Genomic DNA, 15353 nt, shown 5'->3' on the forward strand with positions numbered 1-15353 from the left:
CTCTTGCTCCTCAATCTATCTCTCAATTACTTGCTAAGATCACATCTAATGGCCATACGGCAGATCACTAACTGTGATCTCCTTCTACCCAGACCTTACTCACTTGTAAGTTACTTGGAACTTTTCAAACAGTCTTTTAGCTTCAATGCTCCAACTAGTTTTAATTCTCTTTCTTTAGATATACGACTTGCCTCATCCCCTACTTTTCCTTCAAATTTCTGCTCAAGAACCATCTTCTTGTTTGTTACTTCCTTTTTCCTCTTCTCTTCTGAGAGGGCCAATTTAATTTTTTATTCTAAATTTTTGTGCTTTATTTTATCTTTATAATTTATATTTATTTTAATTTAATTGTTATTGTTACATGTTTATGTCTTTTCATGATGTATTTCTGTGAGGGTCCCTAATGATCAGCTTTGGCTGGATAGTAGATAGACGACCCTCGTAAAATAATATTGAAATAAATAAATAAATCGTTCTTCTTTCTACCAACTCACAATACGGTTTTTTAATGGTCCCCTGATCCTCAAGGCTCGTTTTTAAATGACTTTTTAAAAGTTTTTTTACAAATGTATGTAGAACAATTAACAAGCCAACAAAATAAAACGAATAGTACTAGGCCTATAGGCCTACAACGCTGCAAAAGAAAATGGTGGTCTCTTGATCATTTAAAACGCCATTGTCGAGCTTTAAAGACATGTTGTATACAATACCATAGTCTAGTTAGAAAATCTTTATATTGAATATTTTAGAAAACTACGTTTAACGATTATTATATTTTAAGGATAACTTTTCAGCAGTTCACCAATTTGAAGTGCACTGGTTTGTATTAAAACATTTTACGATCATGGAGACGACGTTATTGCAATTCCAGGCTCATTAAATAGAGAGGGTCTAGTTTGGTAGCACATCGATTGACCGATTATAATGCCGTGCTTTTAATAGAGAATGTTCAAAATGTATGCAGTTATGAATTTATAATATTCGTAATGAACTATTAGGCCTAGTATTAAAAATTTTTAATCTCCATTCTTCAGATATGAACAGGTACTAAACTTTAACACTTGTAGGATTCTCTAAAACAGCAATTCAATACGCGAACATTAAAATCCGACCTTGGTATGCGCGAAATGGGAGGACCATATAATACCAAGACCTACCAAATTGAAAGGGAAATGGGAATTCTTTGATATGGCATGGATGTTCTTTAGTCTCGTTTTTAGGTCTAGTCCATGAATTTCTTCATAGAACTGAGACTCAAATGACAAAACGTTTTCTGAGCCGGTGTAAGATTGAAATGTGTCCGGTGCCATTGAGTGTCCACCGGACAATTTTCAGCATTGAATAGTGTAAAACCAGCTGTTTAAAATGGTTGCAACCACCCGGGCAGTTTTCATCGATAAAAAAGTAGGACCATTGACTGTCACATCACCTTACCCTGTAAAAACTGGCCGCTGGACATTACCAACTCCCATTATAGACCGGCAGCCCAGAGACATTTGGTTAGATGAGCTAGGTACCAATATCTGACTATTTAAGTGTGTTGGGGGTCTCTTTAAGCAGCAGAGAAAAAGTCTGTCGTTTGTGATACTGGTATAAGGATGTTAATGGGTAAAATTAGATGGTATCTCTCTCATTTAACCGGGGTCGATTTTTTAGCACGTTTCGGGGTTCCCCCGGTCTAGACGCAGCAGGGGGTACCCGGCAGACTCCCATTTTCATTGACTTAAAGTGACCCCCAACACACTTAAATAGTCAGATATTGGTACCTAGCTCATCTAACCAAATGTCTCTGGGCTGCCGATCTATTAGGGTAATTATGATTCCTTAAAATAACAACTTGAATCGCAAACAAAACAAAAAAATATGTCGATCCAAATAGGCCTAAATATTATTCATATTGTTATATCAGAAGACATAGTCTTAAATTATTATACGACCTGTTGTTTACAGAACAGACATATCAATTTAAAGTAAATGAACGTAATTTGAAAAAAATATATAATGGTCGCTAATTGGAGGTGTCTGTTAGTAAAATGATCTTTAATTGAAAGAGGACCAGTATAGTAGTCACCCCTACCAATTAATAAAATGGTCGCTAATCAAAGGTGTTTTAAGTAAAGTAGGCCTAGTCTTTAATTGGAAAAGGACCAGTACTTAATTACTTGTTTTTGTCACAAAATTAAAACTATGCATTCTTCTTGTCTTTATTCATACTAAATAATATAATGGTCGCTAATTGGAGGTGTCTTTAAGTAAAGTGATATATAAATGGAAGATGACCAGTACAGTTACCTAATTTTGTCACATAATTAAAACTATGTATTCTTCTTGTCTTTACTCCTACCAATTGATATAATGGTCGCTAATTTGAGGTATCTATAAGTAAAGTGATCTTTAATTGGAAGAGGACCAGTACAGTTACTTAATGTTGTCACATAATTAAAACTATTTATTATTCTTGTCTTTACTCTTACCAAATAATAAATGGTCGCTAATTAGAGGTGTTTTAGGTAAAGTGATTTTTAATTGGAAGAGTACCACTTCATTTACTTGTTTTTGTCACATAATTAAAAATTATTTATTCTTCTTGTCTTTACTCTTACCAAATAATAAATGGTCGCTAATTAGAGGTGTTTTAGTCAAAGTGATCTTTAATTAGAAAAAATAACTAGTTTGGCATCATTTAGTATTATTGGTCGTTAAAAAAAGACAAGTGCATGCAAATCACAAACACCTATCATAAAACGGCCGGGTTCTTACATAACCGCTAATATTTCCACGTACAGTTTTTAATAGTGGACGCATTTCAATCCATGGGTCAGACATTATTAAACGGGCCGACGCCTATTTATATTCAGCTCTTGCACCTAAATATCCTATTTTAGTATATAATTTCATGTTTCATTAGGCATATGCCATAGAAATTTTTTTTTTAAATGCCAAAAAAAAAAGAATATTTCAGAATATGAATGATTTGTGGTAACGATACATTTTTTACGCTTTAATTCATGTGTGATAGATGTCACATGTTTCGTCACACCATGATACCGCCACACTACTTATACGATCATTTGTCACGTAGTCACATGTGATGCACATGTTATAGTGTTTGCCTAGATACAGGAGTTGAAAATCAGTTGCACATTTAAGGATAAATTGGTTAATGCAACGGTCATTTACAGATGAGTGATATTTAAGGGTGTACTGACGAAAACCGAGGAAAGAATCAGAGATTAAATTTGTGTGCATTCGCCTTCGGTAAGGTGGAAATTGTTATTACATTATAGCCTAGGCTAGGCCTTAACACTAGCCAGACCACCAGCACACAGCCGCAATTCTGTCGGCGGCGCGGGACGGTCTGGCTGCGTGTGGCAGGCTGGCTTACATTCGAAGCTGCTTGCTGTGTATATACTGTTTGTGTGACACATCCGGGATAATCTATTTGTGACCTCGGTAATTTAAATACGACCCAACTTCCGCTGGAGTGAAAACATTGAACACTGCATACTCTCGCGCGCTTCCTCCGCTGTCGCAGGTGGTGTGGGAGGTGTGCGAGGAGTGAAATTGAAAATGAGCATTCACAAATGTCAGTAGTCCGTAGTATTTTAATTTTAAATCTAAAATGTCTGGCAATTGTGAAGCAGTAGGTTGTACAAATCATACACTTATGGAAAATAAACCATCGATTTCCTAAAGACCATGAACGTAGAAAGAAGTGGATAAATTCACTACTACTACAAGAATTGAATGGTGATGGTTCAGAATGGACACCATCACTGCTAGGATATGTGGAGAACATGCGATTAATGGTAGGTCTAATGTAGTAGGCTAGAATAGAAATTAAAATTTATTTTCATTTTGCTGAATACTGTTACTGTACAGAAATACTGTAATATAAATATACTACTTAAAAAAAAAAAAGGGGGTCCATGTTTGTTAAACTGAGTGTAGGCCTAATAGGCCTATATATTAACTGACTTCGCCCATTTTCATTTGCAAATGATATCTGGTCATACAGCGAATACAGTTTGTAGATGAGAGGGTACTTTCTTACACAGAGTTACAGCTGGATGGTTAGACAGGCATCCATAATTAATACTGTGTACAGTACATGGGATCTAGGCTTGTTGGAGTGTACCAACAAAACCTTTGATTTAGAGATAATATGTGTGACCTATTTTCTGTATAGCCTAGCATCAAAAGAAAAAAAATTAAATGACACACCACACCCAAAGTAGACATTACCATTTTTATTATCTAATTATTCAGGTAAGCCAAATCATGCTGACCCTGCACATCCAGATTATACACCATCTGTGTTTAGGCACACGACTGCAAGAAATGGTAAAAGCAAAATGAGCAGGTACAACAGTGATGTAAAAAGACTGAAATTGAGTTCACCACACAATACTCTAGTAGAGTGTCCAAGCATAGACAATGAGCCTTCCACTTGAGAAGAAACTCTAAATAGTGGTCTACTTCCAGCAGCAGAGGCTCTCTTAAACCTTTCTTCTGTAATGCCTGCGGATTACCATGCCAACAATCCTGCAGCTTTCGACACAAATGTCTAAGTGAGAAAGCCATGATGTATGATAAGATGAACACTGTGTGATGCAACATACACGTGTACTGTGCATTCTGGGTGTGATTAAAACAAATTTAATCTTATATAATAGTACTTTTGAAGGATGGTATTGTGTATATTATGATATGAATAAAAAATAAATCCATTTAGCAAGATAGTACTTTCAAATGAAATATGTAAGATTTTTTCAAGTGTATGCAAATAATAGCATATATTTATTTTATTTTTAAAATACTGTATATCTGATTACTTTTTATTTGCAAATACAGTATATACAAGTTGAAATAAAAATTTCATTGATCTTTATGTGTCGACAACAATTTGTTTAAGAGTAACTGTAGGCCTATTATTATTTTATAAATCCATTATTTAATTTATCAAAAACATAACTTGACCAGAATCTATGATTTTTAAAGCCTACAATCACAATCAGTGCCTGGTTACCATTTACTAATATTAGTAAACGATCAATTCATGTACATGGTAATAGCCATAGCCATAATGGTATGATTATTAATGCCATTTTCCCCCTATTCATACCTTTCAAACGAGGGGTTATACAGTTATGTGCAATTAATAACTTATTAATATTGTTTAAAGGTTTGCATCGTGAAGAAATGTATTGTATTGTAGCGAAACATAAATTACTTTCACTAACTATTTATTGTCCTAATTAAAGTTCATTTTTATTTATTCTGTGTTTTTAGATTTAAAAAAAGTTAAAACTTGTTCAGTCATCTATTTTTAAAAGTTATAGAGCATCAAAACTAGAAATGAGCCGCAAAAGGTAAATGTGTTTGTTAATAGTTGTTTGTTAATAATTTTCATGAAAATCTATTGATTAAAATCTTATCTCCATTCAAAAAATACAAAGACTATTAAACTGAAAAATCAAAATGCATGAAAATATTCTCCTCATTCAACTCATTATTTGTATGTACTGTAACATTGTGGAGTTCTAATCAATGATTCGACTCTATATTAATATGTTCATTCCTACTGTCCTATTTTCCTTGTTGAATAGAAAAGTCAATCTTTTTTCAATCCCCATTCATAAACATTGATCATTTGTATAGTATTGCATTAGTCCTTTGGGACAATCTGCTGATTGTTAAAATTGCTATATACTGTATACAACATTAACATTACTAATAATGAATTTATATATCGTGATATCCTTTAGTAGTCTAACTCTTGTGACTGTCACATGATGCAGTTTTATAACAAAATTAATTTTATATTAAAACATTTACATCTAGAAAGTACAATACTTTAAATGATGAGGTTAAAGAAATATTGATGTCTTACTGGGAGCGAGGAATGGACAGTTATGGCTGCGAAGGAAAGAGAAAACTGATAGCTGATGCAGCCATAGAATGCGGTATAACCCAAAATCAGGTGAAGGTAATATCATTGATTTACATTTTAATTTAAATTGACAGCTTATTTTAAACACACACAATTGTGATTGATAAAATACATGTTTTTTATTTAGTAAATTAATTCATTTTCATTCATTTCATGGTTAATTAAAAAATTGCAATAATAAGAAAAAAATGACATACACAAATATACAACAAAAACAATACATAAAAAAGTACCCTGGAAACATAAAAGATATAAATAAATATAAAAAGGGGTAACCAAGAAAAAGGATGACCAAACGGTCGTTTATTATTAAAGGACATTGTTGACAAATCTTTCTGTGCAAAACTTAAATTGTGACTTATTGCTGAAGCGTAAAATGTGTTTCTATAATTTCTAGGATTGGGTTGGAAATAACAGGAAAAAGGTAACAGGAAAGAAATATCAAAGAAGTGAAACCATCAAGAAAAAGACCCCCTCTGGCTATAATCTTTTTTTTAAAGACTATTATGTTGAAGGTACAGTATTTTTTATTTGTATTGTTTAATAACCATCCTCATTCATTGTTGAGAGAACATCAGACTGTCATGGACTGGTTTCAGTTGACATGCATTGACTTTGACATTGAGTGAGAGGAACCAGCAATTTATGTGCTTCATATACAGTATATATGTATTTTTACATTTTTTTCTCATATTAATTTATCAACATTCGAATAGACAAATAAAAAATAAATTGTTAGGTGCTCTTCTGTCCGATCAGGATCCTCCTGGGTAGGATCGCTTATGTCTCTGATTGGATCATACTGCATAACCGCATCTGATGATTGTTGATATCCTATTGTTTTATTATTAAAATGTGTACATGTTTATGTTCATTCATCAGCACTGTCAGCATCAAACAAAATTCATTTTTTCCCTGTAGAATTAGCCAAAGGAAACACAAAAATCGATATTTTTAAAGGTGCTCCACATGTATGGAACCAATTGAAAGAAAGTGGTGAGGCTGAGAAGTACTTCAGTATGGCCAACAAGCTGGAATTACCAGATGTTACTGAATTGTCTGAGGCACAGAAAAATAAACAAATAGATCTGATAATTAAAGAAGTAAACGTAAAGGTGAAGCTTTTGATTTAGCTATTTTGATTTATAAACTTCTAACAAATATGTCTGTTATGTAACATTTCAACCCATGAACAATTTAAAATTGTAATTTCTAAGAGTTCATAAATGTTTAGACCAGTGGAAAAAACTTACGCTAAGAGTTGCTGTCAGTTGTTATGTTGCTAAGATGACAGTTGAACTCCTTTGCAGCCACTGCATGGTTTTGCTGTATAGTCTAGGAGACCAGTTGTTAGGAGTTGATCATGTGACATGCTTTATAATTTATGAATTCTATATTATTACTAAATCAAAATTAGATGAAATTGTTTTAACATCGCATTATTGTTGATGCTTTCAACGTTGTTTTACAGATTCAAAAGCTTTCTGACCTAGGCGTTGAATGTATCGCCACATTTGTAACTCCAATGAAGAGCATCGTAGAAGTAGGAACACAAGTTGGAAAACAATTTATAGAGCAAGACAACACTAACACAAAATTTGCAGCCTTTGTTCACTGTATGTATGAGTGTTTCTGCTGAAAAAACCCTTATTTTAGTCAATTATTATTATTATTAACATTCCAGCTGCCTAAATGACTGTGTGTGATTTTGGTTTAAAAACGAATAAGAAGTGAACCAAACTCCTTTTACCCTAATATTAAACAAATTTTTATTTAAATTTTAAGCAGCAAAATAATGGTTTTAACCATTATTTTGCTGCTTGAAATTTGCCCAGCGGTTTTTGATGCCAGGAAAATGGGTTTTTTTACTCGCAGAAAAGCAAACATGTAAATATTTAATAATTTATACATTTAAATGTAGTAATATCATAACTAATCATTCACTTTTATTTTATTTAGTAACGGAAACTGGAGTATTGCCTGTAAACACTGTCAAAGAGGCCACAAACAAGAAACGGTTAAGAGCGGAAGTACAGAAGCTTTTTAACCGTAAATATTGTAAGTAAAATTAAAGTTAAAATTTAATAATTTGAGTTAGTTAGAACAGCTAAATATGAATAAACAAATTCTACAAAAATGTCATCTAATCTGTATGTTTTTACCAAGTAAAGAACTTCAATGATATTTGTGGTGGATGGTGTTGAAATAAATAGAAAGTACATTGGTCACAAAATAAAACACTTCTGGTTTTTTTTCAAAAAAAGCACTTCTAAGTTTTATAAAATATTCATATCAAATGCAGATCAGTCATGAGTAATAGGCTTAGAATATAATGTTTAATATTGTTTATATTGTTTTTGAATATTTTTATTTTTTAAGTTATTGGAGTTTGAAAACTAATTCTGTATTAAACCAACTATGGGTTATCGAGTTACATAATTTCATAACCTTATATTTAGCCAGTCACTCTTCCCTGATATAACATAGTATTCATTTGGATTAGGAACTTTATTTAAACACGATTAATTTCCAATACAGAATAAATTAGATTACATAACGTCTAGTTTCTTTCTCAGGCTCAAAGCTAACTTGTTTGTTATTCATTTCCACTCAGAACAATTCCCATTATATAGTACAGTATTTTAAACAATTTTTGTTTTCACACCTAGTGAATTAGTTATTCATGACCACACCTACTGTCTGCTTTGTTTCTATTGGGTGGAAATTGTTTTGAGTGACACCTGACTTCCTATCTACTGTATAGCTAGGAAATTTGAGTAAAATGTGTTCATTCAAATTAATTAACAGAAAATATAGAAACTTCATTATGATCTAAGAAGAAAGAAGAAAGGCAGTATATAAAAGAAAATGGAAAATGTTGTCAGAGAAAGCAATCAAAAAGAGATTCTATTGCATCTTGAAGGTTGCAAAAACTGAAATGTTCCAGGTAGAAAATATGAGATGCCACAGAACTAAAAAGAGAATGATTGAGGAAGAAGAAAAAGATGGAGCCAAATATTCTATGCAAAGTCTTGGTAAAGTAGTTACGGCATGCAAACAAGAATTTGCCTCCGACTCCTTGTAAAGACCTCCAGTTTAAAGGAATATGAGTGTTATCAAAAGAATTTTGCAATGTTGAGCTTACCGGCATGAAATAATACTGGTAGTCATGGTATAGAAAGGAAAATGTGGACACTGTGTTGATGCTTATTTCGTCCAAATCACAAAGATGTTATGGATAACGACAGATGGTTAGAAAAGGCATGTACCAAAGAGATTTCTACAGATGTCACTCAGAGAATGCCAAAATCTTTTTATCTATTGAGTCATCAGATAGACCAGCATTTGTAAGCCTATCAAAGGACTTCTTGCATACGTTTCATGTTTTCAAATACCATGAAAATGTGAAGCTTCTTTTGCAAGTTGTTAAAACTGCAACAACATATGAACACATTAGAACGAAATTTCGCAGTTGTATTGGATTGATAACTTGTGACCAATAGAATAAAGTTTGCATGCTACAGGGCTGTGATGGCTGTTGATCCAAATTCAATGACCTTTTCTACTTCTCAAACATGGAAAATCAGAAACACTGTTAGAATGTATTGATCTCTTTCAACAACAACAAGTTTATTTTGGTTTATACTAGCCTTTGTGAGACAACTACAGAGTACAGCATTTGAAGCACAAAATTAGCTGTTTTTCAAATTGATTTTTGCAGAAAACTTTTCTGTAATACACCAGAATGAAATACAAAGCAGGAACTGGAATCATCTTTTCCATCTTCACTTGCTGTGTTCATGCTGGAGGTATGCAACTGTAAGCATGAAAATACTTTAATTTAGTTTTGAAGGAAGGTGAAATTACTGCAATATATATATTTTTACAGTGATGGGGTGGCAAAGCAGTTCAAACAAAAACCTTTTTTTTTAAATATAACTCATTTTAAAAAGATTACAGTATTAGGGGATCAAATGGACATGGAATTTCTTTTTGCAACTTCACATGGAAAAGTTTTGGCAGTAACATAAGTGGTATTGTGAAGAGCATGGCACATTAAAAGATAAAACTTTGCCATTTTGTGAATGTTGTAAAAGTAGTGAGTGAAATTGTGAAAGGCGTAAATGTTATCTACATCTACATTTCCAAGTGATTGGAAAAGACAGAACCAAGATAGATAGTTTTTTGGCAAATGTTAGGACACTAAAGACTATGAAGTTGTGACAACATAAGCAGTAGTAATAAAGGAACGATAAATGCACAGAAAGAAGATTTTTTTTTATCAACTATATAAAGGAAATAAGCAAGGAAATTGTTAACGCCCCATCTCTGTCCTTTCTGTTTTCTCTAAAGCTTTAGAAAGGGTAATCTACGATCGTACATTTTCATTTATCTCAAAACATAACATTCTTAACAAAAATCAATATGGCTTTAGAAAAGGTCACAACACACCCATGGCTCTCATTGACTTAACAAAAAAAATTGTTGACGCATTTGAAAGTGGTCATCTAGCCATCGGCGTTTTTATAGATTTGTCAAAGGCATTCGACACAATAGACCACAATATACTTTTATTTAAACTATCCCATTATGGAATCAGAGGGCCCGCATATGATCTTTTCAAAAGTTACCTTACCAATCGTTTCCAATGTACCAAGTATTCTAATTCTGTCTCCAACTTCAACCCTGTTACTTGTGGTGTTCCCCAAGGCTCTCTTCTTGGCCCCCTCCTATTTATTCTATATAGTAATGATATATATCTTTCTTCTTCAATTCTTAATTTTTTTCTATATGCTGACGACACCACTGTTTATTACTCTGACCCTGATGTTCAAACCTTATTTAATACTGTTAATACCAATCTGACCCTTATATCTCAATACTTTTCGGCTAACAAACTTTCTCTTAACCACAAAAAATGTAACTTCATCCTGTTTGGGACCCCTCAGAAAATTAAAAACATTGATACTGCAAACTATAACATTTCTATCAACAATCATGACATTCCCTCAGTCCAATCTGCTACATTTTTAGGAGTTCATCTTGACAGTCGACTTTCATGGAAAAATCACATCAATTTTGTTGAGAATAAAATTTCTTTGGCATCATCACTAGACTTTCTTCTTTTTTACCCCCTAACATTCTTCGTATTCTTTACTGCTCCCTCATCCTGCCTTATCTTAACTATTGCAATATTGTCTGGTGCAACTCTTATCCTTCCAGTATTAAAAAACTTCAAACTCTTAAAAAAAAAGGCCATCAGGGTTATATCTGGCGCCCCACCCCTGTCTCATTCATCTCATCTTTTTTCAAAGCTCCATCTTCTCAAAGTCTCTGATATCAATCTAACCCAACAAGGCTTGTTCATTTTTTCTTCTATTAATTCTAACCTTCCCAAACATCTCTGCTCCATGTTCACTCCAAATTCTTCAATTCATTATCATCATACCCGTATTTGTTCAAAATTACATATTCCCACCCATAAAACCAACCACTTTCAACACAACATTAGGTATTCCGGACCCACTTTTTGAAACGATCTGCCACTCCCCATCTTAAACTCTGTTTCTAGCAAATCATTTTTATCTAAACTTAAAAGTCACCTTATTTCCAAATATTAACTTTCCTCTGTGGTTTTTTTTTTTTTTTTAAATTTATTATTATTTTTTATTTTTATTTTCATTGTCTGTGTTTGTAATAGGTACGTCCTCCACAAGATGTGTTTTTCATCTTTCTGGGTTTGTACCTTCTTCTTTCGAAATTTTGTTTACATATATATTGTTCATTGAAAACTATTTTGTATATGAAAGGAGAAAATAAATGTTGCTTTGAATTGAATTGAATTGAATGTTGCAATTGTTGATTACATTCCCAGAGACAAATCTGAATTTAACATTATTCATTTATACAAATTTGATAAAGGAGGGACACTTTTCATTGTTGGTTTAGGATAATCAATATACAGTAGCTCAAGTACAGTAATATCTATAGTTCCTTCCAGCACCATTGATAGACAACTTCACGAGGCTATAGGATGAATGTTTTTTTGTGGATAATCGATATATTGTAATTACAAACCATTGTATTGTAAATATTAAAACATTATGCTGACTGACACTAATTATCAGTAACCATTCAATTTCATAATGTTACTTTTCTTTCATAGAATAACTTATTTTATTCTAATAAGACTGTCTGTGTTATTTATTTATATCTAGTAATAATTAAAATTTATAATAAAAATGTTTGTTTTTTAAATTGTAGTTGAGGCAACTGGAAAAGCACATGTATCATACAAAGAGGTGGACTGTGGAAAGATCTATGTTTCAGGACTACCAGATGGTATTGTCTTCAACAGACCCTCTTCATATGGTGTTGCTGCTATGGAAAGAATAATAAATGAAAACAACATAACATTTGCATTAGGTATGAACATATTGGTACAGTATATTAATATTATAGACACATAGAAAGTTACAAAAATGCTTTTATATTGGTACTGTGCATTCTATTCTATTTTATATCTTAATTACATTTTTGTAAGTTGAATGTTTTTAACCTTTAGGCTGCTTGTTCATGTTTTACACTATAATAAAAAAAATTACTGTGACTTTTGCATGAAATTTTGTATGTAATCTTATTTGATAGAGAAATGAAAATAGCACATTTTTTATTCTTCTAGGATTTAAAGGATTTAAGCGCAATACAAGTGAGTTGACCAATGACAAAGTGGTAGTTCAGATAATACATTGTTTGTGATTGGTCAAATTACTTGCACTGTGTTTACATCCTTTTATTGCATCTTAGTGCAAACCCACCTTAAGAAAATTATGTGAAAATGTAGGCTTATGTTATGTTGACTAATTTAAGAAAAATCATTGACTTAAAACAAAGTTATGATGATTAATTGGATGATGATTTGCTAAACATGTTTGATAAATCTGACCGATGATATTTAATTATTTTTCATTTACTTAATTGTTTCAGTCACAGATGCTGAGCAAGAAGCCTCTGGGCCCAGTGACAGCTGAGAAGAATACAATTTAGAGATTGGAATCGAGTTTCTTTTGTTGGACGCATCTTGGTTATGAAATTACTTTATCTGTGACTCAACAGTTTTTTTCCATACTCGGTTTACTTTCAAGACAAAATCATTGATCCATGCACAGGTGCATGCAACAAAAACACTTTTCAGAAGTCTAAAGTCAAGAAGCATAGGATTCAACACTAGGTGTGCACCTCTTTGATGGAATAACCAATGAAACTATGAACTTTAAGTTCTGTATTTTGATCAGACTTTAATATGAATATTTAAGAGTAACTGTCATAGCTTTCAAATTAAAACAGGGACACAAATCATGAATCATGAAAACTTTATTTCCTGTGGCCATGAATATCATCTTTATTATTAATTATTATTAATATTAACTCTAGCTTCATTAGTTTATTAGGTTAACCATAAAGTTCTTTTTATAGTAACTAATAAAAGTAAATATGTCCGCACCCAATGAGATTGCCTCTTTGTAATGTGTTTAGGCGCTTTAACTCTGTCTACACTATCAAACTATATACCCAAATATGGTAGTGATATGACATCATTTCCATATATGGGCACATCACATTTTTTGTTGTCAAATAAAGTTTGATAGTGTAGACAGAGCTTTAATGCATTTCTTCACAGACTTTTCCATTTCTTGATATACACACAGGAATATAACACTTTTAAACTATAGTTACATGATTTAGATTAGTTTACCTACTGTATACATTAATTATAGATTAGTAACATTATTTATGGAGCGACAGTAGACTGTTTATCTTTACTCACTGCCTTGTATGTGGATTCCATGCAACAAATAAGATGCCAACTTAAGTCGTTGTTATGTGTTCCTCCTCAAAGATGATTAGCTAAGAATAAAACATGCCAGATGATTTAAGTTTTTGTAACTTTGAAAAGTATTAATTCATGATTAAAGTAGTAAAGTACAGTATTAATGTAAAAGTTATGATTCTTTATTTCAGGTTCACTTATATTGTTACTGTATTTATTTGAATAAATGCCCTGCTTTGAATAAACCCTTAAATAAATGCGCCCCTCCCCTATAGAACATCTTTTGGAATAATCGCCCCCCTCGAATAAATGCCCTGGGGGTATATTTTTTCCTCAAATAAATTCCCCGCCACATGCATATACACACAATATTGTATTACAACACATTTCTATTGTAGATCTACAAACAAGCATTTTTAATCCATTTTTACTGTATTTTTTAAAATATTAATTGTATTGCATTTTTTTTATATCTAGAGAGAAATTATTATACATGTTACAATATTACACCCAAATATATAAATGCCTTCCCCGAACAATAAAATCCTGAGGCATTTATTTGAATAGATATGATACTCGAATTAGGAGAAAGAACAAAAAATGTATTTACAAAAGTTAACTAAATTGAGAATTATAGAATTCATTGTGTTTTTAAGTATTACTAAATGTACTTTAACAATAACTATAATAATAATCATTATAATAATAATAACCTTTATTTTCATTGCAAGCGGTTTCGATTTTTGCAAACAATTTTTGGTGCAAATGTTTGGTAATGGCTGAGAGATTGTTGAATGCATTCTTAGAGTCGTTCACCAAAACTAGTTTAGTTTTACCCACATGCACCTTATCACAGCTGTAGCATGGGATCTATATCTATTTTTACTTACACTGAATATTTTGTAATTAGACAATCAATTGTGGAGTGTAGCTTTTTTTTTATTGAGAGCACAACACTATTTGTAGGGTATATACAGGACAGTTTTGTACTTTAGTTTCCTGATAGTATTTGTTGTTGTTAATTAGTGTGTAATAAACAAACAATTAAATTGTTAATTAAAAAAACTTTTTTATATTACCGTTTTTTGTCTCCTCCTTTATTTAGTGATTTTCCAATATCCTGAATTGTTTTGGCCATCAAGTACCATAGTTGTAAATTCAGGCATATCAAAAATGCAGCAAAATCAAGCTTGGTGTTCTTTTATCTCTCAGATCATAAATTTATAAAAAATAAACAATTATGCATTTATCATAGTTATGAATTTATTAATTGTGAAAAAAACTTTCTTTCTGAGGTGTTGCTGGCCAAAGAGTTTGTTCGGATCATCATCAAGTGGCTAACCTTAGCCTTGCATTGATTTTTGCCAAACATTCTACTTTTATTGAGGTACCAGTATTGAAAAAATGGAACACATTTGCCTCACAAATGGCACATTCTTTAGTTTTAGATTCGAAATTCTCTTCTTCTCTTTTACTAATAAATTACAATACTTGTACAGTATAAATTGTTGTTTTTTTTCCTGTGAATTCGTTCAATATGGATAAATATTCTGGCAACTAAGAAAACGC

At 32.0% G+C, this 15353-nt stretch overlaps 1 protein-coding gene across 4 annotated transcripts; it reads left to right on the plus strand.

Annotated features, from left to right (window-relative positions):
• On the plus strand, window positions 1–14809 carry LOC140054802 (uncharacterized). Of its 4 annotated transcripts, none has more exons than XM_072099893.1 (10): window positions 3493–3809; window positions 4270–4761; window positions 5293–5372; window positions 5845–5989; window positions 6351–6468; window positions 6875–7068; window positions 7425–7569; window positions 7913–8011; window positions 12218–12379; window positions 12941–14809. In XM_072099893.1, exons 3-10 carry the CDS (start codon window positions 5359–5361, stop codon window positions 12982–12984), a joined length of 921 nt encoding a protein of 306 aa, XP_071955994.1. In that variant the 5' UTR covers window positions 3493–3809; window positions 4270–4761; window positions 5293–5358; the 3' UTR covers window positions 12985–14809. The 4 variants fall into 4 exon arrangements, with proteins under 4 accessions (XP_071955997.1, XP_071955996.1, XP_071955994.1 ...); XM_072099894.1 differs by having other exon boundaries at window positions 4270–4363; XM_072099896.1 differs by lacking the exons at window positions 3493–3809; window positions 4270–4761 and adding an exon at window positions 1–105.
• The last annotated feature ends 544 nt before the right edge of the window (window positions 14810–15353 follow it).

The sequence above is a fragment of the Antedon mediterranea genome, chromosome 7, assembly GCF_964355755.1.
Source record: "Antedon mediterranea chromosome 7, ecAntMedi1.1, whole genome shotgun sequence".
NCBI classification, from domain to species: domain Eukaryota; kingdom Metazoa; phylum Echinodermata; class Crinoidea; order Comatulida; family Antedonidae; genus Antedon; species Antedon mediterranea.